This window comes from Streptopelia decaocto, assembly GCF_964273445.1.
Source record: "Streptopelia decaocto genome assembly, chromosome: 10".
NCBI lineage: Eukaryota > Metazoa > Chordata > Aves > Columbiformes > Columbidae > Streptopelia > Streptopelia decaocto.
Genome location: NC_138665.1, coordinates 19,942,825 through 19,963,490, shown reverse-complemented (window position 1 = coordinate 19,963,490; position 20,666 = coordinate 19,942,825). Strand labels below are relative to the sequence as shown.

The 20,666-nt window shown below is 44.1% G+C and overlaps 1 protein-coding gene across 4 annotated transcripts in view; it reads right to left on the bottom strand.

The window, feature by feature from the left end:
• LOC309444285 (fibronectin type-III domain-containing protein 3A-like) overlaps positions 1–19,518 on the bottom strand; it is a 37,254-nt gene extending 17,736 nt beyond the window's left edge. Inside the window, exons 1-5 of one of the 4 annotated variants that reach the window (XM_082061965.1) lie at positions 19,459–19,518; positions 14,831–14,922; positions 5,077–5,214; positions 2,125–2,200; positions 1,332–1,408 (exon numbers count right to left, since the gene is read on the bottom strand). In XM_082061965.1, coding sequence (XP_081918091.1) covers positions 1,332–1,408; positions 2,125–2,200; positions 5,077–5,172 — 249 coding nt within the window. In that variant the 5' untranslated portion in view covers positions 5,173–5,214; positions 14,831–14,922; positions 19,459–19,518. Of the gene's footprint in view, positions 1–1,331; positions 1,409–2,124; positions 2,201–5,076; positions 5,215–14,830; positions 14,923–18,487; positions 18,627–19,458 lie in introns of those variants that run through there. The other 3 variants (XM_082061964.1, XM_082061966.1, XM_082061967.1) reach the window with 3 other exon arrangements.
• Positions 19,519–20,666: the final 1,148 nt, after the last annotated feature.

Genomic DNA, 20,666 nt, shown 5'->3' with positions numbered 1-20,666 from the left:
CAATTTAGATTTTCAGGCATTTAAAGACAGAGCTTACACAAAAGCAGGCCATACGTTTTATGCTGTTAGCTCCTTCAAGATCCTCTTTCCAAGCACATTTACTTTGGCTCTAAGGAATGGCTGTAGCATTTCCTAGGTGGCTAAGGCGGCGTTGCGGAAGTTGAAATATCGCTTGTGCCAAAAGTACATTTGGAAAAGCTCCTCAGCAAAAGAAAAAGCAAACTAACGAGAACTGATCCTTGTGAAGGGAACCAGAACGTGGCCACTCAAACTGCAAGGACCAAGTTCAGCATGAGACGGCTGTGCCATCAGGTATTCTTAACGGAGTTTAAATAGAAGGAAACAGAATAAGCCACTTAAGACGAAGCTTACACTGAATACACTATTTTAGAAACAATGTGGGGGGCTTTTTGGTTCATCAACAGAACTAAATACACCACTTGGACTGCATTACAGTGCAAAATATTATAACACACACTAGAACATATACGTCACAACTCATGGCAGATTTTGATGGCTATGTTAACTCTATTTCATGCGTATATTAAGCAAGAACACGCGGCACAGTTTCAGGTAGAAAGGATACTTTAAGCTAATAAGACTTTCACATGGTTTTACAGCCTGAAGCTGCTGTGTCCCCATTATCCGCAACGGAATCGCTTCATTGCACTGAGGCAGAAACCACCAGAACTCACCTCTGGGCTCTGCCGGACACTTTGGGCAACACGAAGTTAAAGTTTCATCTGCTGACAAGATCTGCATAAACAACTCAAGCTCCAACTTAAAGTTGGTTTTGAACTTGTGTGTCCCTGTCATAATGACCGAGGGAAACCAAACCCCCAAACCTGGTTTCATGCGACAGCAAACACAGAACAAATGTATTTTTCAGTCCGCACGCCGCAGCGTTTGTGAGCCTTTTGCACAGCGTTTGCACCGAAGATTTCACTGCGTACTGATGCACAAATCAGCTGGGGAATCCTTCTGCAGGGTCTGCACCAAAGGACCTACTTGTAACAGCAGAAGCACAAAGTGCAGAGGCAGCTCTATGCAAAAAACTCCCTGGGCAGCTCAAGAACGTACAGGTAAAAGGTTTTCAAGCCTGCTTAGAAAACTCCTACATTTGAACATCACGAGAAAATGAAAAAACAAGCCTGTCCCATTTAGACATTTAGTTTGAATTTAAGTGAACAGAAGGTTGCAGAGGCTACATTAAAGTGAGTTGTTAAGTTCAATGGGGAAATAAAGAGAGAAATGCTTCAACAGCTGTTCCAGACAAAATACTCTCTAGTTTTACACCCACAAACATACTGAAATATAAGAATAAAGTTTACCTGAGATACATAACCAGGAGGCACAAATATAGGTGGCATAGAACCATTTGGTGACATCATAGGAACATGTGCTGGACCTGGGAAGTGAGAAGGTGCCACTTTTTAACACACGAGGCTTTACAAACTCAAGAGCCCTGCTTTCCCGTTTTCCGAAGGGGGTGGCTCACTTCGGTGCAGGAAAATCAGGAACTGCATCCACCTCTGTGTCTGTGGGATTACTTTTAGACACGCAGATTTAGAATCAAGGCTTAAACTATCCCATTAAAAAGTCACTTAGGAGAGAAACTTCAATAATCAGGACTGGGAGGTTAAAAAATAAAATAGTGACTGTACCAAGTTTCCATCAAGACAAACAACACAATTCATGTCGACGATGGAGAACTCATTTTCACATTCAAAATATACATTAAGTATAATAACTTTCAGGAAGCATCCAGAATGTTGCTGAACACAAGTATAGCTGTACATCTATTCTACAAAAAGCACAGATGAGGTTTATCCCAACCACCGGGCTTCTACAGCCAATAGTTTGTCTTGAATCGTACAAATCAGCACAGATAAACGTCAGTTCTGATTTTGTGACAGTGTCTGTCCCAGTTGCTCAAGATCACGCTTTGCCAAAGAACTGAATTACCCAGTGCTGCCTCATCTGTGCTTGAAGGACAAACTGAAAAATCTGATCTATTGCACTGCAGAACATATAAAACCACATTTGACACTTCACAGACAAATACTAGTAATAACATTTCCAGCATCAAAACATCTGGATTCGGTACTTCAGTTTTTCCTTTACCTTGAATACACTGAATGTGTCCATCTTCAGTTGTAATTGTAAATGTTTCACCTGGGTTCACCTGTACAAGAATAACCTGTAGAAAACAAAAGAGGTGGGTTTATTTTCAATTTTTGAAATTACTCAGGAAAGAAAACCCAGCTCTACCCTATACCCACATGGTGGACTAAAACAATACAGCTGTGGCAACTTCAGAGAGCAAACAAGCAAGATGACAAACAGGGATGGGCAGAATGAAATGTCTCTCTACTTTCACATCAAACCACTAGTTTTACACAATCAGTATTTTTCTCCAATTACTACAAGAAGTGCTTCCCTCGATACACTCAGAATAATTAACTAAGCTTCTATTGTCAACATTTTCACGCTGCTTTTTCTTCTTCTACTGAAGCAATAAAATGCCTATTAATAAAATTCACCTTCTTTCTTTCCTCACTTTGCCTACGACAGTTTTACCTGAGGTAGACGAGTCGCTTCTGGACATGAGTAAAACACCCAACCCCCTCGGAAAGGCCCTTTAGCCCGTCGGTAACACTTCTTACGGTTCCATGAGACGGAGAGATGACTGACAAGACTTTTTCAAATGGCAGAATTAAAACCCCTGAAGCTTAAGCAGATCTGTCGTTTCAGGATACAAGTAAATTTCTGACTTCAAGAGTAAAGAGAGAGAAGTGATGTCACTTGTTTAAAGAAAACAGACGATAACGGGCCGGGGATTTGGACAAAGAACCAGGACAGATGGTTTGTGCCGGGCGAGGAAATTCGGAGGCAGGAAAGAGATTCTTTTAGAAATCCAGGGAACGTGTCGGATCTCGGGAACAGGTTTAAATTAACTGAAGTTCTTACCAATAGTTCAGGAAACTATTAAGTGAACTCATAGGCGAGCGGTGTAATCACAGGGCTGCAGAGCGGCCGGGAGGCTGGAATGTCAGGAATGCACGGGGCAATGTCTCAGAGGAATGACTCACAATAATGAACGAAAAAATGCGGTTCCATCTCCCTTCCACCAAGGGAAACCTCCAGGAAGCCGGAGTGAAGCCGGAGTGCTTCTGAGCACTCAATCTAAGCCAAGTTAGAGGCACAGATGGCAACACCTCAACGTGTTGCACACAAGCACTTCTGAAAACAAGGCCACTGGCTGATAGCCTGTAACGGCCCATCCTGCACGGCACCCGCACAGAAAGAATTCAAAATCATCTGTGTTCATAAAGCTACTAAGTTACTCTATTTAAAAGCAAACTTGTAGATGTGATTGCAACACAATGCGGTTGTTTATACACACACATTAGAGTGAAAAATGTTGGCACTTCAACATGAAATCGTGTTCCTGGCCCCATGAAGATTTTTCACTTAGACAGTCATTATTTCCAACGTGATTCAGTTTTAAGTCTCGAGGACTATCAGTCTTCAGCGTACTCTTCAAATGCCATTTTCCCCACACATCTCCAAGATAGGACGGTTTGTACCTTTTTTCTCCTTCTTGATTTGTAAAGCTGACTGCCTGCAAACAGCCTCCACTGGCTCCCAGAGCTCCCACAACCGCCACGTTCCTTGGGCCATTCAATCCGTGGCAGCATCACACACGCTGGGCTGTACCAGCCGTGCTGGACACACGGCTATGGAGATGGTGTCCAGTTAGAGCTACTTGATCCCTTCTCCTCGTATAACACGAAACGGCACCTACAGAATAACCTCACAGCTGCGCAGGCGCTACAATTTCACGGTGCTAGTGCTGGAACTTCAGAATGAGCTCAGAGACCTTATAGCTTTATTTATTTCAGACACAGTTATTGTACTTTTATCTCCAGAGTCTGAGGAAAAAAAACAGAGTAGACTTCTTTTCTTTTAAATCAAACCCAGCTGCTATCTCATTTAAACTTTGCAGCTTTTATGGTCTATCAGACCCTCAACAATTCACGACTGTTTTGTTGTACCCTGTTTATCCACCATGCATTCAAACAAACCAAGGTCTTTGCTGTTACCCTTCATAATAATTTCATATGCCAGTTATCCTCTGGAAACTTTCATGCAACTTTTCCTTCTGGATTAATCCCCTAATTCCTATTTCAATCAGCATCAGGCGCTTCAAGTTATATATCGATCGGATTAAAGCAATTAGCAGTTTTGTCCCTTGCTTCAACAAAATCATCATTTATCTCCAGGAACAGAACGCCTTCAAATTTGTGTTTTGTTTTTATAGAATCAAACCAGTACATTCACTTCAAGTTTACTGATCACTTACACAAGCTTCTGCCTCAAGTTGCTTTGCTTTCACTTTTGCCTGTATTTCTAATCATACCAGGCACTTCTGAAGGGTTGTGTCCAAGAAAATTCTAAAGTTTCAACTAAATATACTCAGGTTTCACCACTGCACTGTAATTCTTAATGAAGATACTTAACATCAAGAAGCCAAGGTCTTTCCTCTCATTTCCCTGCAAAAGACCACTTGGCTCAGGGCACGGCACCCACTTGGCTCAGGGCACGGCACCCACTTGGCTCAGGGCACGGCACCCACTTGGTTATCTTTATTGATTATTTTACATGAGCTTCAAGACAAGCTCTCAAATCCCAAGTGCTTTATTAAATCCATACTTTATACTTTTTCCTTTCATTCTTCGATTTTAGTTTAATTTTAAAGCACTTCGATGCATATAACAAAAACTCCTTTTCGTTTGCAATCCTTTCACATTTCCACCATATGAATGTTGAATGATTTTCTGCCTCTCTCTGTTTGTACTTCTGTTTTACTGATATCAGCACTGAGAACCACGTGCTTTTCTAACGCTGCAAATCGGTATCATAGCTCCTTTATTTCAAGCCTCATCGTCTTTCAGCCATCACGCAAGTTGTACAACAACCCGTTTTTTTGTCTGTTGTGTTTTCTACACCACTCTTGAATGCTGAAATCCCTGCTCCCACAGTGAATCGTCCTAACTGGAGGGATTTACTCGCCTGTTGGATGCTGTCCCCATTCACCATGTGAGGTAGAATCGGCACTTCGTTCAAGAGCGGCGTCGCTTCCAGTGGAGGTGGCTGGTCGGCCATCATGTCTGGAAACCATTCATGGGCAGCTGCTCACGTCCCCCGCTGCTGAAACACAAAGAGAGCGGTAGCGTTACATATGTCTCTCCCAAATAATCATTTCCTTCTTTTGCCAAACTTGATACCAACAGTTCAGAAGAAAAACACAACAGCGCCTGCAGGACTTTGTGTTTTTGCCCACAAAACAAACACTTGCACTATGATATCGGCTGCTTTAATGACAGCAATTCAAGAACGTTTGAAAACTCAGTAGGAAAATCTCAGACACCAACACTCCTCAGCTCTCCCCAAAGACTTTCAAATAAACTGACTTTCAATAAAACATCCACTTCTAGTTTCACTGCACATTTAAACACTTGTGCAAACTGACGGTCTTGAAAGCGTGGGGAGGATCACCCGCCGCATATCCAAGCTCCTCATTATGGAGCACACCCAATTATTCTAATACATTATCCTACTTTTCCTTTTTAAGTACTGGATTTAAGAACTAAATATCCTTCTTCCAAAAACCCACTCTTCAAATACACATCACGCATATTCAACTTGACATGCCACGAGCCATGAAATTGCTAAGTGAAGCAATTACACAGTAGCATAATTTCCATTTATGCAACACTCCATTCCTAAACTTGTAGTTACAATTTCGAAATTGCCTGTACTCCAGAACACAAGCTTTAAGGCAAATCATTCACATCCTACATGTACATGTCAGTCATCACAAGAGAGCAGAGCACTTTGGACAAATGTCCTCAACCAGCACCGCGGAGAACTGCAGATGGAAAAGTGCTGCACAGTTCTGGGCTTCTACACAATTATAGTAAGTACAAATACAATCCAAACGTCAAAATACAACCCAAATACCAGTGAATGTTCAGCGTGTAGTTAATTCAGCAGCCATAAAAAGCACAAGATAACAGGATACAGGAAATGCTGACATTTCCTTCTCCCTTCCCATCACCTCCTATAAACCCAGGCGGAAGACAAAATGCGGTTAGGACAGTCCGATTCATTCAATTAAAAATACAAAGTAATATCAAAATAAAACCAGCACGGAAACATGGTTGGGAAAAAAAAGAGAAAGGAAAACGCGTGATTAATTCTGTAATTGGAGGGCTGAATTACCAAATCACCAATAATGGGAGGAATATCACAGCCTGGCTGTTCGTGTTTCCTCTGGCGCTAACTCATTTCGTTCAGAAACGGTCTGGAATAAGAGCTTCAGTTGGTATCAGGTTTGTCCTAAATATACTTAACCACCCTAGAATGTTATTTATTTCCCGAATAAAATAATGTTCCATCCTATTTGTTGGATTTGGAATTACCCCTGCCAAGGAAACAAACTCATCTGAGTGTATAGAACTATTCCACTGAAAAACACCTCCATGGTGATGCGTGTTAACATGAAGGCAGAAGTTTCTTCCATGACATCTCTCCCATTTTTAGAGGTTAGATCTAAGGCTTATGAGCCACAATAGCAGTTCAGTTGACACAGGCAGACTGAAACTACTTTATATATGTGTATTGTCTCAACCTCTTTCATCTAAGAACCTCAAAGACGACAGAAATGAACACTTAACACAAAGGGGAAAACCCTTCGCCAAAAAGCAACTACATCTGCATTCAAGTATTCAACCAACCAAAATAACCAGCTGTAGAAACCAAGTCCCAATACCACCTGCAGTTTTAAATACAGGTTCAAAGTTTCTAACCCAGTCTCTTGTATCTCAGTTCTCTGAAGAGAAGTGTCCGAGGCTTCGTCCCCATCAGTGAGCAGCACGGGGGACTCAGGACTCATTGTGGGGTTTAGAATCCTTAATCTACTGCCCAGTGACACAGGTAGGATTGACACTTACACACACACAACATTCTACTTAGTACTGTAACCTCCCATTTCTCAGAGGAAGAACTCAATACTTGGAGTATTATGAAACAAATGTTTTTATACAGCTAACAGCAACCTCCAAAAATAGCAAATACAATTTCATAGTAGGAACCTCCATATGGGCAGAGAAAATAGAAGTACTGGCGTAAACGAAACCATTTAAATAACTCTTGGGCGGTTTCACCTGCCTCCAAACGCCAACATTTTGCCGCCCAGCTGGGCCCGGGTGCCTGTGAGGGGCTGAACAGTCATCGTAAAGAAGAAATTCCCACCGTATACTGATGGACTTGGTAAAAAAACAAGTTTTTTTGCTTTTAGAGCACTGCAAATACTGCTAAGAGAGCAGCAAACGGCACTGATGCTCTGAAGGCACCACCTCTGCTGGGACATGGGACTCAACCTCTCCCTCCGTAACGGGTGAAACCTTTCAAGGAGAAGAAAACCTTCCCACTGAGCATCGTATCGACGACTTCGCCTCCCAAAGTCCCTGTTTCACTCAAGGAAGTAGGTGTTATTTGGGTAAATTCAGGAGAATTCCTGAAAAGTTATTACATACTCAGCACAATTTCCTGAAAAAACAAACCAAAGAAGCAGAGGTGGGTCCTGAGAAGCCGTTCCCAGCCCCGCGGCCGCTCTGCAGGAGGAATCCAGCCCCGCACCACTGCCCGCTGCACAAAGGGCCAAGGGAAGAAAGAAAAGAACAAAAAAGCGTTTGCACGAAGAATCCACAGGCTGCATTGGCATTCAAGGTGAGCTAATGCACAACAATTTAAATTCTAGACTGAAAAGAAGCGAAAGTCCCACCTGCGAGCATTAAAGACTAGGGAAATGTTGTCATCTTTAGAGTCGCAAAGGAAGATGCTGAGAACTAGTGGATGATTCTGTACGCATCAGCAGCAGAATTTGTGGAGGTACCTTCCAGCACTTTGTCACCAGGCACTGGAGATTTTTGAGTCGGTGTGGGATTAAATAGTTTCATTTTTATTGCAAGGGCACTTCTGGTCTGATTCATTTCTTTACCGTGGTTTCTATTAGACGTCAGCTAAAGGTCATTCCCAAAGCTTGTTTGAGCTGAAGGATGCATTCAGCCCACACGGCATCATAGCCATTAAAACAAAGAGAACTGGGACTAACCATCTCAGAAATAAACCCCCTGAGTCAAAGCTGGAAGAAATAACAGTGGATATCACATTGCTAAGTTAACAGCAATCTACCCCAGGAATAGCTGGAGCCGCTGCTTTCAAAGATTATTGTTCAAGGCGCATCTAAAAAGCGAAAATATTTTGTTACTTATTTCACAACATTAAAAATCTATTTTAAACTAAATGAAACCAGCTATTGTGCTCCTGTGCAAACCAGGAAAGCAAAGGCAGCTCATTCAAGCCTATCTGGTGCTAGATCATCACACCTTAAGTCTGGAAAACATGGGGGATTCTCGGGAGATGTCTGGAAATTGAAATAAACAGTCTAAAATAGTTTCAAAATTAGAACAGTAACACCTTTAAGAAAAGGTTACAATTGGAATAGTTTTGCTGTGCAAACGGCAGCCACCAGTAACAGCAGCAGCACATCCAGTTTCACAGACGCGGTTCCCCCTTCGGCAGGAACAGGGACTTTGCAACGCAGGGCACGTGAAAACAAACCGTCTGTATGTCCAGCAGATCTGGTTTATAGTGCTGTATAAAATAAGAAAAAATCATATGCTAAAAATAGCCTTTTCATTGGAATTACACGCTGTAGTCATGTTAATAGAATATCAGATTATCTACAGTGCAAATATGTAGTAGAATTATATATCGGGCAAGTCTTAGCAACCCTGCTATATTAAAATACTTCCCTAGCGTACCAAAAACCTCTCTCCAGAAAGACATCACACAACCTGAATGGGGAGAACACCGGCCAGAGCAGAAGCTGAGCACATTTCATAAACAGCAAATAAGTTTATAATCCCACACAGAAGCTATCACAACGACTGAATTTTCATTATCGCATGTGCTGGATTTCATATGAAAAAAAATCCTGTTCCAAGGAGCTTATTACTTAAATGGAGACTTGATTTTTCATTTTGTCTTTGACCTTTGGAAAAAAGTCACATCTAGAACTGGATCTGCGGGCACATCGAGATCTGAACCCCCTGTGTTCTGATCCAGAAAACGCTGAGATGCTGCCATGCCCGAAACTCCAGCACAACTCTCGCAAACACACTCAGGAGTATTTTAAACACACTTTAGCCTGTCAGTTACATTCTGCATCTGTGATCTCCAAAGTTTGTTAAAACACTGTAAGATTAGACGCAAAAGTCATCCCCAAGCTCAGGCTAAGGAATGGCCTTGTCAAAGAGACCAAACCTTATTTATGAATTCTAAAAAAACCTTGATTTGAAATGTAGGCCGCCTGCAGTTTTGAGGCAGGAAACATTTGGGGGGTGATGGGGGAAGAAATACATACATATATATATATAAGCGCTACCCTCTCCCACCCAAGTTTTTCAAATAAACAGTATTAACAAGGTATTTAAGATATCATCCCAATCCTAAAATAGTTCTCCTCTGCCACAGGACCACACACGAGACCTTCTAGGTGGACTGGTTTACTTTGAGCAAAATTAAGGGAACGAGAGACTGAACAGAAGCTCAGTTTAAGCTCGACTCTGCAGAGACCACCACGGCTCCGGAACAGTCAGCTCTTCACAACTAAATATATGGCTTGGTTCAAATGGTGGAAATAATTTCTAATGCCACCCGAGTGAATGTGTCTGCCCCATCCCGTGTGAAGTTGGGCGTCCAGCCAGAAGGGCACCAGGACCTGGATGTGAAAACCTTCTTCATGACCTACCCAACAAACACGCTCAGTGTTTTTTAATACTTCCAGCTGGAAAGCTTGATGTCATATTGATGTAGGTATTGCCAGGAGCTCGCAATTCTGACTGAGTACAACAAACCACCTCACCAAAATGCCCATCCCAGCTCCAGAGCACAGCCCGAGGCTCCTGCATCTGCGCCTGCTGTTTGCTTCTAGAAACTCATATTTTTTTTTCCTCTTTGGAGATCTAAAAAAGTGACAACTCCAAAACATATCTCCGTGTTTTCCAAAAAGTTTAACTGTTCCTTACATGCTTGTTTAACAAAAAACCCCAAAACCCCAGCGAAACAGCAGACACAACGTACCAAGACCCATGGGAACTTTGACAGAAGAGCCAATATCAACTTTCACCTGCCCTTACCCATCTGGATCAGGTTCCTGACATGACTGTGCCAGGAAAGCTATAAAAACAATTGTCCCACTCCACCCTCAAATAGAAACTACACAAGCAACGCCCACAACGCTGAAGAACTATTTTAGCACTGAAGAATTCTTTTCTAGCCTGAAACTCCATCTCTCGAGACTGGACAGATCTACTCCATGGGGACAAAACCAGCAAGTGCCCACTGATGGGGTCACAGCATCTTCCCCGGGCCCGCTGACCTTCTTGCTGCTCGTCACAAGAGAAACGCCACTGTTAACAACTGGAGTTTGGAAGAAGTGATCTGTCAATGCCCAAAGGACACTTGATTTGAGCCATTCTTTAACAACAACCTTATTGGTCATATTAGGACCATGTCTGTCCTCTTAATGATTCATTTATGAAGCCTGTAAAGTTTGCATTAACAATTTCTGTAATGTAAACATTACATTATTTTTAGATAAATACTTTTCTTCATTGTTTTGGTTATTTTATGTCACATCCTACACAATTCTGTGCTGCTTCCTAAGTGACCAGCCCCATAAAACGAAGGCCAGTCATTCCCGAAAGGTCCTTTTCCAGCTCTGGGAGTGCTGGAGCTGAACACCTGCAAGGACTGAGCCCGTCAAGTGTTTCATTCTTACTTCCGTTTTTAAGAAGTAATGGGATGGAGATATCTTCCAGCTGTATCAATGTTGTTTAAAAAGAAAAGCAATTATAGGCAAACCTGAGTGCTTCTTTCCGCCGGCAGGATAGATCACGTATTCTGGGAGAAGTCAAGTTACTCATTTTAATGTCCTAAAGCTACACAAAGCACGACATTGTCAAACTCGTATAAAAAAAGCTTTTAATAAATGCAGTGTAACAACATATTTATTTTAAATATGATTTTTTAAGTGTGAAACCATGGCCCCTGAATTTCCAAACATTGTTCTGGTTGTTCAGGCCTTGAAGGAAACCAGTTTATTCACACATTAACAACATACTACTGAAATTCTGTACCCAAATGTCTATCTAAGCCACTCAGAAGTTACAGAAATAACACAGAGCGTGGTTCATTGAAAAGTAATTCCAAAAGCACTTCTGCCCAGAGTCCCAAGAAGCAGAGCACGCTGCTGAAATGAAAAACATGATCACAAATGAGAAAGGAAAAACACGACAAAGGACAAAGGCAGTGACGGCGTCCTCAGAGGTCTCATGGTGCAGTCAGAACACCCTCAGTGCTAAAGAACAGCTGGAAAGCCAACGGTGTATTTATTTGCAAATAAAATACACCCAACTCTAGAAAGACAACACTATACTCTAAACAACACAAGACCTATTACGTACCTGAAAATGAACCTTGGTGATAATGCTGGAATGGCCACAGAGAAGCCTGAACTGGTCAGCAAAAAGGTGACCAGAATTTAGACCTTTACATAACTCCAGACCTGAACAGATGAAGCAAAATGTTTGAAACTGTGCCAAGATTTACAAGCTGGGAACTGCATGTTTCTGCAGGGAGCTGCACGTGCTCCGAGGTTCTGAAACACACGTTAAATATCTGGATAACTAAGTCAAATTCTTTCCTATGGGACAAATTTGGTCTTGAAGTGGAAGGTAAATTTGAATTCCTTTTACAATAATTTCCCCCTGTAAAGGAAACAAGTTCTGCACATTTATTTACCAATCTCTGTCATTTTCAGGGCAAAACATTCTATTTCAAAGACTGGAAACAATCCAAAGAAATGGCTGTTGTATGTGCGGACAAGTCCACCGCAAGAGGAATACATGCTCCAAAGCAGCCTGTAAGTGAGGAATACCTCCTTCAGAGCAGGGGAGAAGTATTAAGCATTTTTAAAAGCCTTTCTTGTCATCTTCAAGGAGGAGCTGGCTGAGGAGCGGCCAGCGGGTAAATTGAAGTGGCTTTTCTCCCTTGTTGTACGCATTGTATTTCCAGACACCAAACACGCTGCGTGTTTGCCAAGCCAGCGAAACCTCTGGTGATTACGCCAGGGAAACACCAAAACTCAGCCCTTGCTCGTGCCAGAGCTGGGTAGTACCTGTCCTAAATTAACCCAGAGGGTGTTATGGGATGGCAGACACATGCACAAAGCTGGTGTGACACCAACGGGATCTGATCCAGGAGTTCTTTTCCAAAGGGTTGTATTGCACATCTTGAACAACTATTGATCTTTTGTTTTAAACTTGGCTCTGAGAGCAGTCATGGGGATTATCAACCCCAACACTAACAGCTCCATTTCCAGGAAAGGTTCCCTACCACCAGACTGCTCCCAGCTGTCAGCTGTCGTCTAATCCAACAAAACAGAAGTAACACCAGGACTTCACGAGATGAACGCAAGCAGGAGTTTGCATCCAGGTTCCTGTGGGCACTAAGGAAAGCAAAGGCTGATTTTCCACCAGCTCTGATTCAACCTGTTTCTGCGAATCAGAAATGTGCTTGGGGTGTCCTGTCCATGCACTGATGGAAATAAGCTTCAATTGAAGAACGCCCTTACAAAATATGGCTTCAAAAACAAGCACAGAAATACAGCAAAAGCAAAGGATTTCTTCAAATGGCGGGAGATGATGCAAACTGCAAGCACGGAAGGATTATTTTGATACACAGACTGAAGACTCTTTCCCTTGTGCAACATGCGAAGAGGTTCGTGCTGTAACACTTTAGCTGCACAGCGCAACAAATGAGTCTGGTTAAAACAGGTTATGCTTAAACCAGGGGCTAAAACACCCCCATAAATTACTTCAATTACCACATCTGAGCAGTCTCTCAGTAACAGACCACGTGCATTTTTTCAGTTCATGGAAAATGCAAGGTAAGGCACGAGTATGAGATCATACGTGGGGTTTAAGCAAACACTTTGCTCAGCATTTGGAACACACATATAACCATATCCCAGTTCAGCTGATGCGTGGGGACACACTAAAATAATTTGCTTCTATACCTGAGCTTTAAATATTTATTGGTAAGGCAGCTAACCTGCTACAAGCCCAGACACGTCATCACACCTTTACATAAGAGCATAAGTGTCAGTTATCACACTTTTGAAGAATCTAAGGATGACAGTGTATGTTTTATAAAGTTTATATTTTAAGAAATCTCAGGTTGCCATAGTACAACGAACCCCACTGAGGTTATGTGTTCATGGTACAGATCACCCTGCTGGTTCGCAACACTCCAATACTTCACACAGCAGAACCGAAAGCAACTCATCCCACTACAGAGATATCCATGTTAAAGTTATTTAATAAAGGGCATGGAACAGCAGATTAAAATACTTCATGTAAATTTATAAACCCATATGTAACATGGTCAAATGACTTTCCTCCCCAAAACACCCACTCAGCTCTAGGAGACTATAATAACATGGTTACCAATTTTTTTTTGTCTTGTAAGAAATCTCTCTGCTGATTGATCTTTTGCTCACAGGACACCCCCAGCTTTTCTCCCCAAAGACTCACTGACGTAGTTTCACATCACATTCTATTCTACATTGATTAGTTGCCATTCAGTTCTTTTCTTGATTTCTTCTGTTGCCAACCAAACAAGATGGGGCCTGGGAAAAACAGCTGAACTGCTCTTTACAAAGGTGAGACGAGCACGTTACACTGAATTATAGAGCAAAGTCGTACATGAAAACTACTTCATTAGAGGGGGACCTGATGACAGCACAGATAATCCCCCATCACAGGAAAACCCACATCAGCTCTCCAAAAGATGGAACAGCTATTCTATGTCTTTACATCAAACAGGTGCTTTCTGATTCACAAATACTTCACAATGCATCTGCTTATTGCCCTCCAGTGTAAAACACACTGACATAGCCCACAGTTTCTAAAACTCATCTTTTCTTTTGGCTGCTTGTATTTTTAAGAACGCAATTGCTATGGTTTCACATAAGAGTCTTGAAGCATTGTACAACAAAAGACAAGTCACAGGAATCTTCATTAATAAAGAAGCAGCAAGTGGGAGGGTTCCTGCCCTCAGCCGGGCCACGCTGTGGCAATCTCTGACAGGCTGTTTTCTGCTTTTGGAGCAGGTCAGTTCCACGACCTGAGCAATTCTGTGTCTGAGGAGCTCAGTTCCATTAATTCCAACTAAAAGTATCTGAGTAAGGGTACCTAGCTAGTCACTTGCACGTTCGCAACCACCCACCTGAGTGCTGTCTGCCCAGGAAACGCATTTCACTAAAACCAGAACTGACTTTATCCAAAGGCCAATAACACAAGGCTCTCTAAGACAACATGTCCAGCTACAGGGGTAAGGGAAAGCGAGAATGTTCTGTGAAGATAAGGTTGCTACCTCATAAAATCAATAATGTTTCTCTGGAAATACCAAACCTCTTCTTGCTTCAAGAACTCTATCAGTTCTTCCTTCCTTAGTTCATTTTTTCCATTTGATAACATGTTATCAAACAATTTCTTCCAGGAAAAAAAAAAGGCATCTTAAGTTTAGAAATCTGTCAAATACTTTAACATTATTCCACCTTAAAAGTATTAGAGACTTAACAGAGAAAAATGCTTCACAAAATCTGGGAGAATAGTAAGTTATGTCTAATTACCTTTGACACTCTCCTGACTTGAATTTGCTCCTGCTGATAAACGTTATCCGGTGAGCGGCTGCAATGTGCTGTGCTGTCCCTCGCTCTTCTTTCTGCAGACAAGAAAAAAGGAATAGGAATTTCTTTTCTAGTGACTTGGCAAACATAAAGTCCTCAGGAAAAAAAGGTGCAGCAAACAATCCACATTCAATAAGACAGCAAAAGCCATTAGAGAAGAGCCACTGATTAACTCTGCTAGAAACAGCAAATAAAACTCAAGGAAGACTCCGCTGGGAAAGACCCAGAAGACCTTACACAGCTTTCTTGCATCTATTCAGTACGCACAGAATGCAAAACCTGACAACTGTGTAAACACTGCAGATATATTTAATGCTATATTAGCCAAAGACACTCCACTGCTTGTCTATAATCTAATTACTAAAAGGTAACTCGAACCCTAGGAAGATGGTTCCCAATTGAAGCACATTCTGTGGTAATTAAGTGCATTTACTTAGTTATCTATGCTCTATTCCTCTATATAACAATAATGATGAAAAAAAAAATCACATTTAAAAAAAATATGTGAATGTGTTCAGATTTAAATTATCATGAAAGTATTTATCTTTAGATAGGGGACATAAAAAAAAGCCATAAATCGTACAATCTGGAAAACACAATCAGAGGTTTCTGTTCCGGGGCAGCGCAGCTTTATTCTAGAAACCGCTCCACTAAAGATGCTCCAGCAGGGGAAGGTAACGAACAGCTTCAGCAGCCAGTCAAAACGTTATATTTAATCACTTAAAAATCATCGCCTTTCTCAAGCTTGAGCAAAGGGAGGCATTTTCCACATCAGTCAAGATATGGGGAGCAAGAGCAGATTTACACTGAGATTGGAACAGACGAAGGGCTCAGAGCCAGCGGTCTGTCTTTGCTGGTCAATACACAGAAAGGATTGTGTTAGCACCACTGAAAGAATAAATTATCGCTGCTTTTACAATAAGCTCTTCAAGAATGCAATAAAGACTTCAGTGTGTGCTCCTCACTCAGGAATCCAAAACTTTTCAGTGAAGGTCTGTCTGGCAGCAAAGATAACAGCTCAAAACTAACCAGCCTGACTTTGGAAAGCTTCATGACAACGTGCTAAAAACAGGTGGAAAAAAGGAAAAGGTTACTCCTCTGATATTCACCAGCCTTGAAACGGCAGCAATGAGGAACCACAGCTTTAAATACCAACAGTTCAGACCCCATTTTTTTGAGATATAGCAAAATCAGAAGTGAGAAATGTAATTCTTTTTCCCGAAGTCTCTTGACTGTTGCAGTATTACTAATATTGGGGGTTTCTCGTCTCCTTTCAGAGATTTAAATTTAAAACTCTGCCCTGGTTAAATGAAATGATGTCAGGAAATTCAGAAAATATCTAACTAGGGAAGGCATTCTTACAGTATTTCATACCGGCTCATGATTCTGGTGCAGAATATTGTAAGAATGCCTCCCCAGCAGTTTATTTTCTTCAAAAAGTTACAAGCTTACTTCTATAGCTTGACAAGAAGTTTTCCAAGTCCTGGTCATCATATCGAAGTGCCAGTTTCAGTCTTCTAAGCTTAAAACATGGATTTTAGTTTGCTTGAAATTCACTCAAAGAGATTCTGAAACAGTTTTTAATAACGGGTCCACAAATGGATCTACAATTCCATCCATACACCGCTCAAACGCGCTGTATTCCCAGCGGGGCTTTGCCAAGGCCACGCACTCGCTCTCCTTAACACAACTGCCCCAAGTTTTACTGTTTGCACAGTATACATGAAACCTTATTTTTTAAGAACTCACCAAACCTTTCCTAAAAATAAACACAGAAGATGAAAGATTGTTGGCATGGGTGTGACAAGCCACACAATCAACATGATGCTAACGCCAGCCGCCAGAAAAACCCCAAACAAAAGCCCGTTCAAAGTGTTGTACAGAACATTTATATTCAACTTTGTTGCAAATTTGGTCTCAGCACATCAAAGAAAGATGCAGTTTGTGATCAAGCACTGTGGCAGGAAACCTATTTGTGTAGACAAAGTTATCTGTATTCTCTCAAAAGGTGAATACACTGGGAAGTATTGTTTTAAGCTATTCTAACATCCAATTCCCCAAAACCACTGGCAAGTAAACCACTGTAGTAAAATTAACCACCAGCTTTTACAAACAAAAATAATCTATCCTAATAGAGCAGGAATGAAAACAGCCTGTAATATGCATCTGTGGAGATACCAAGCCCAAGAAGTTGAAATTAGTCCACTTCATTGTCCAAACGCTGCTTAACTGCAGTTAAGGCCAATTTTCTCAAAAACTCACTGCAACAATCCTGGGCCTCCAATGGAGTGAAGAACTTGTAATATCTTGCTCCAGGAGTCCGAGCCCTGTTTGTTCAGAGATTGCTGCATTAAGAATCACAAACTAAGGGTAACACTGAACACAAAGTAGATTGCTGTCGACACAGCTTTGCAGAATATTAGATTTATTTGATCCTGGCTAAGAGCAAATTATTCCCAGACAACAACAGCATTCCAAAACTTTGGAATGCAGGAAGGTAGAGAGATCTAAAAGAGAGGACAGCGTAATAGCTGGCTGGTTTTCAACACGCATGATTACACACACAGAGCCCCGAGAAAGTCAACAGCTTTCCTATTTTACCACCTTATCCTTTTTCACACACAAATTACATAAAATAAGGAAAGGAATGCAAGTGTGGGAAGCAACTCGTGTTTTGCTTCTTACTCCTAAAGATACTGAAAAAAACAAGAAGTGTTTTCTTTTATACTGGATATTAACTCCAAAGTCAATGTATTGGTTTAAAATGCAGGGAGGATGCTTCCCTGGTTAAAATGCTAATCTGAGGCTCAGGAAATCTAGATTCAATTCCCTGCCTCACCACATACTTCCTGTGTGACCTTGGGCCATAAATATTTCGGTGCCTCAGTCTTTCCATCTGTGACTGAGATAGTATTTCCCTATTGAAACAAGTGTCATAAAGATAAAAACATTAGGAATCACAGACCATAGGCATATGCGGACCAGGGCTGCTGAAGAACTTATCTGCAGCGGTTCTGTGTGTCAATATTCACAATCAGGCATCGGGTAAAGCAAGGAAGGGCTGCCAGTGCTAAAAACCTAGCTACCACAGGGCAGAAAAGACGTAAAATATTCAAAAAATGGATAGAAACTGAAACACAATATAACCTCAAATAAATGAACTTTACAGAAAATTTCCATCATTCCAACAAGAAATCCAAACAGCAAATTTTAAAGAGAAGCAAAACTCAGCAAGCAGCTGAGAACGAGCTGCTCACGGAAGCAAATACACCTGCCAGCAACACATTATTACCCCGTTTTCAGATATTATTGTGATGTGCCGCACATGAAACACAAACGCAAATAAGAGGCGGCCGAGGGGCTGCGGCGGCTGGGGGTCCCGAACCCCCCGAGCTTCTCGCCCAGCCCTCCCCAGGAAAGACACCGCTCAGGGCTGGAGTCAACAGCCTTTTGCAAGAGGCAGTAAATGGGACTGCGCTGAAAAGCGCTCACAGGAGGATCCCCACCTTTGCAGAGGGGGAGAAAGCAGAATGGGGGAGGATAAAAAGAAAAAAAACAGAAGAGATGGTCACCACCCAAACAGCAGATGACAGGACTGACCTCCCCCTGCCCCGACCCCAGGAGGAGCTGGGGGAGGTGTCTGGGACTGGAGCTGCTGATCAGCCAAGGGGAACAACTAGAAGGCTACGTGGCATTCGCAGGCAGCGGCTCCGGCTGCCGAGGAGGGAGAACGGGGGAAGGGGGGTGGCGAGGGGGAAGCTGGAGGGGGGGGGGACGACATGACTTCAGATCTCAACCCCTACAGAAATAGAAGAAAAAAAGGAGAGGAAAGGGAAAGAGAGAGACGGAGAATTAGTGCGTTGGGGAGACGAGAGGGAACGGGCGGCGGGAACAGCGAATGCGGGGAGCCCGGGGACACCCGGCCCGGGGACACCCCCCGGGGACACCCCCCGGGGACACCCCCCGGGGACACCGCCGGGTCCCCCACCGCCCGGGCGCTGCCGGCTCCGCGGGGCTGTCCCGTTAAGCGCCCCCCCCCGCACCCCCAAAGCCCCGGCTCCCCACGGGCAGCCCATCCGTACAGCCCTTCTCCTCCCCTGTGCCCCCACACATCCAGCCGCCCCCACCTGCCCCGTGCGCCACGTCCACCCCCCAAACCTGCTCCACACCCCGGGCTCCCCCCACAACACCCACCCCGCACCCTAAAGTTCCGCTTGTCCTCTCGACCACCTCCTACCCGGCTCCCCCCCGCCCCACACGGCCCCTCGCTGCGCCCCCCCGGCCGCCTCCAGCCACAGCCGGGCCGGTACCCGGCGCTTCCCCGCCCCCAGCGCCGAGCTCGGCGGGCTCCGCTCCGCTCCCGCCGGCGGGTCGAGCCGGCCGCCCGCTCCTGGCACTGCCCACCGCGCCTCGGGCGGGGAGCGCCGCTCTCCCCGGCCTGGCCCCGCCGCCCATCTCCCGCCAGCCCCCAGCAGAGAAGCGGGGAGCCCACGGGAGCTGCCCCCCGTCCCGGGCCGCGCCGCGGCGGCCCCCGCGGCAGCGCTGACCGTGCGCGCCGCCGCAGCCCCTACCTCAACCCCGGCGCTGCCGCCCGCCGACCCGCCGCTCCGCCATGATGGAATGCGGGCACTGCGCCTGCGCCGCCGCCGGGGGCGGGCGGGCGCGCCAACCACACAGGCCGGGCGGATCTTCGTCTCCAGCCGCCCGCTCCCGCGAAAAGAGGCGCGGGGGAGCCCTGGCCCGGGGGTGGCAGGGCTGGGGGGAGAAGGAGGGGACGCGGCTCTTCAGGGCAGGGGTGGCACCGAGCGGAGACAAAGGTGCCGCGGTGGCTGGGGCGGCCGGCGCCGTGATCCCGCCACGGCCGAGGCCTGGGCCCTGTCCCTCAGGGCTTGGTGGCCCCTGATGTTCTGTCACCTCCCACCACCCCCAAACCAGAGCCCAACTGTGTCCTCTGTCCCCTCGTTGTGCCCAAACCAGGACAAATAACGGTGTTTTACACATTTTATCCATTTCATCTCCCTCCTACCCAACTCAGGGGACAGGTGGGTCACAGCACATAGAAGACCCAAACTGTAATGTTGTGTGGATAATACAAAAAGCATCAATGCTGATGGCTGTAGGAAGCCAGATGTGTGACACCAACTGCTTAATTGGGCAAAGCAAAATGGCAAAATTTTGCCAAGGGCTTGTCAAAATGAGGAGCTGGTTATCCTGGAGTGCAGCTCCCTCCGTCCTCCACGTCCTGACAGAGCGTCCCCAGCCCTGGGGACACCGAACCCTGGGGACACCGAACCCTGGGGACACCAAACCCTGGGGACACTCCAAGCCCTGTGGACACGGAGCCCTGGGGACACCGAGCTCTACTTCAAAAAAAGATCAAGGACAAGGGCTAAAAAAATACACAGCAGAGGCCGAAGAACCCCCCGGCACATCCATTTTCCCCGGCAATGAACACAGCAATAAATTTTGTACTCTTCAGGTTATTTCCACCAGGCAGTTGTTTGCACCGATACGTTTCCATTAAAGTGTTTTAAGCGAATTCCAGGCACTTTTTTTGGTTTTAATTTAAAGCAGTGATTTAAGGGGTGTTTTGCGCACAGCATGCGAGTCGGCTTCTGCGTGGATGCAAAATAAATGTGACAGCTCCGCATAAACTGTGGATCGCAGCAGTTTAGAAGAAAAAGGTCAAACTGGACATTTATATGCAAGCTATATAATACACATCTAAAGAATCTAACCTTTTACAATGGATATCCATGTGTTTACCCCCGGGCTGATC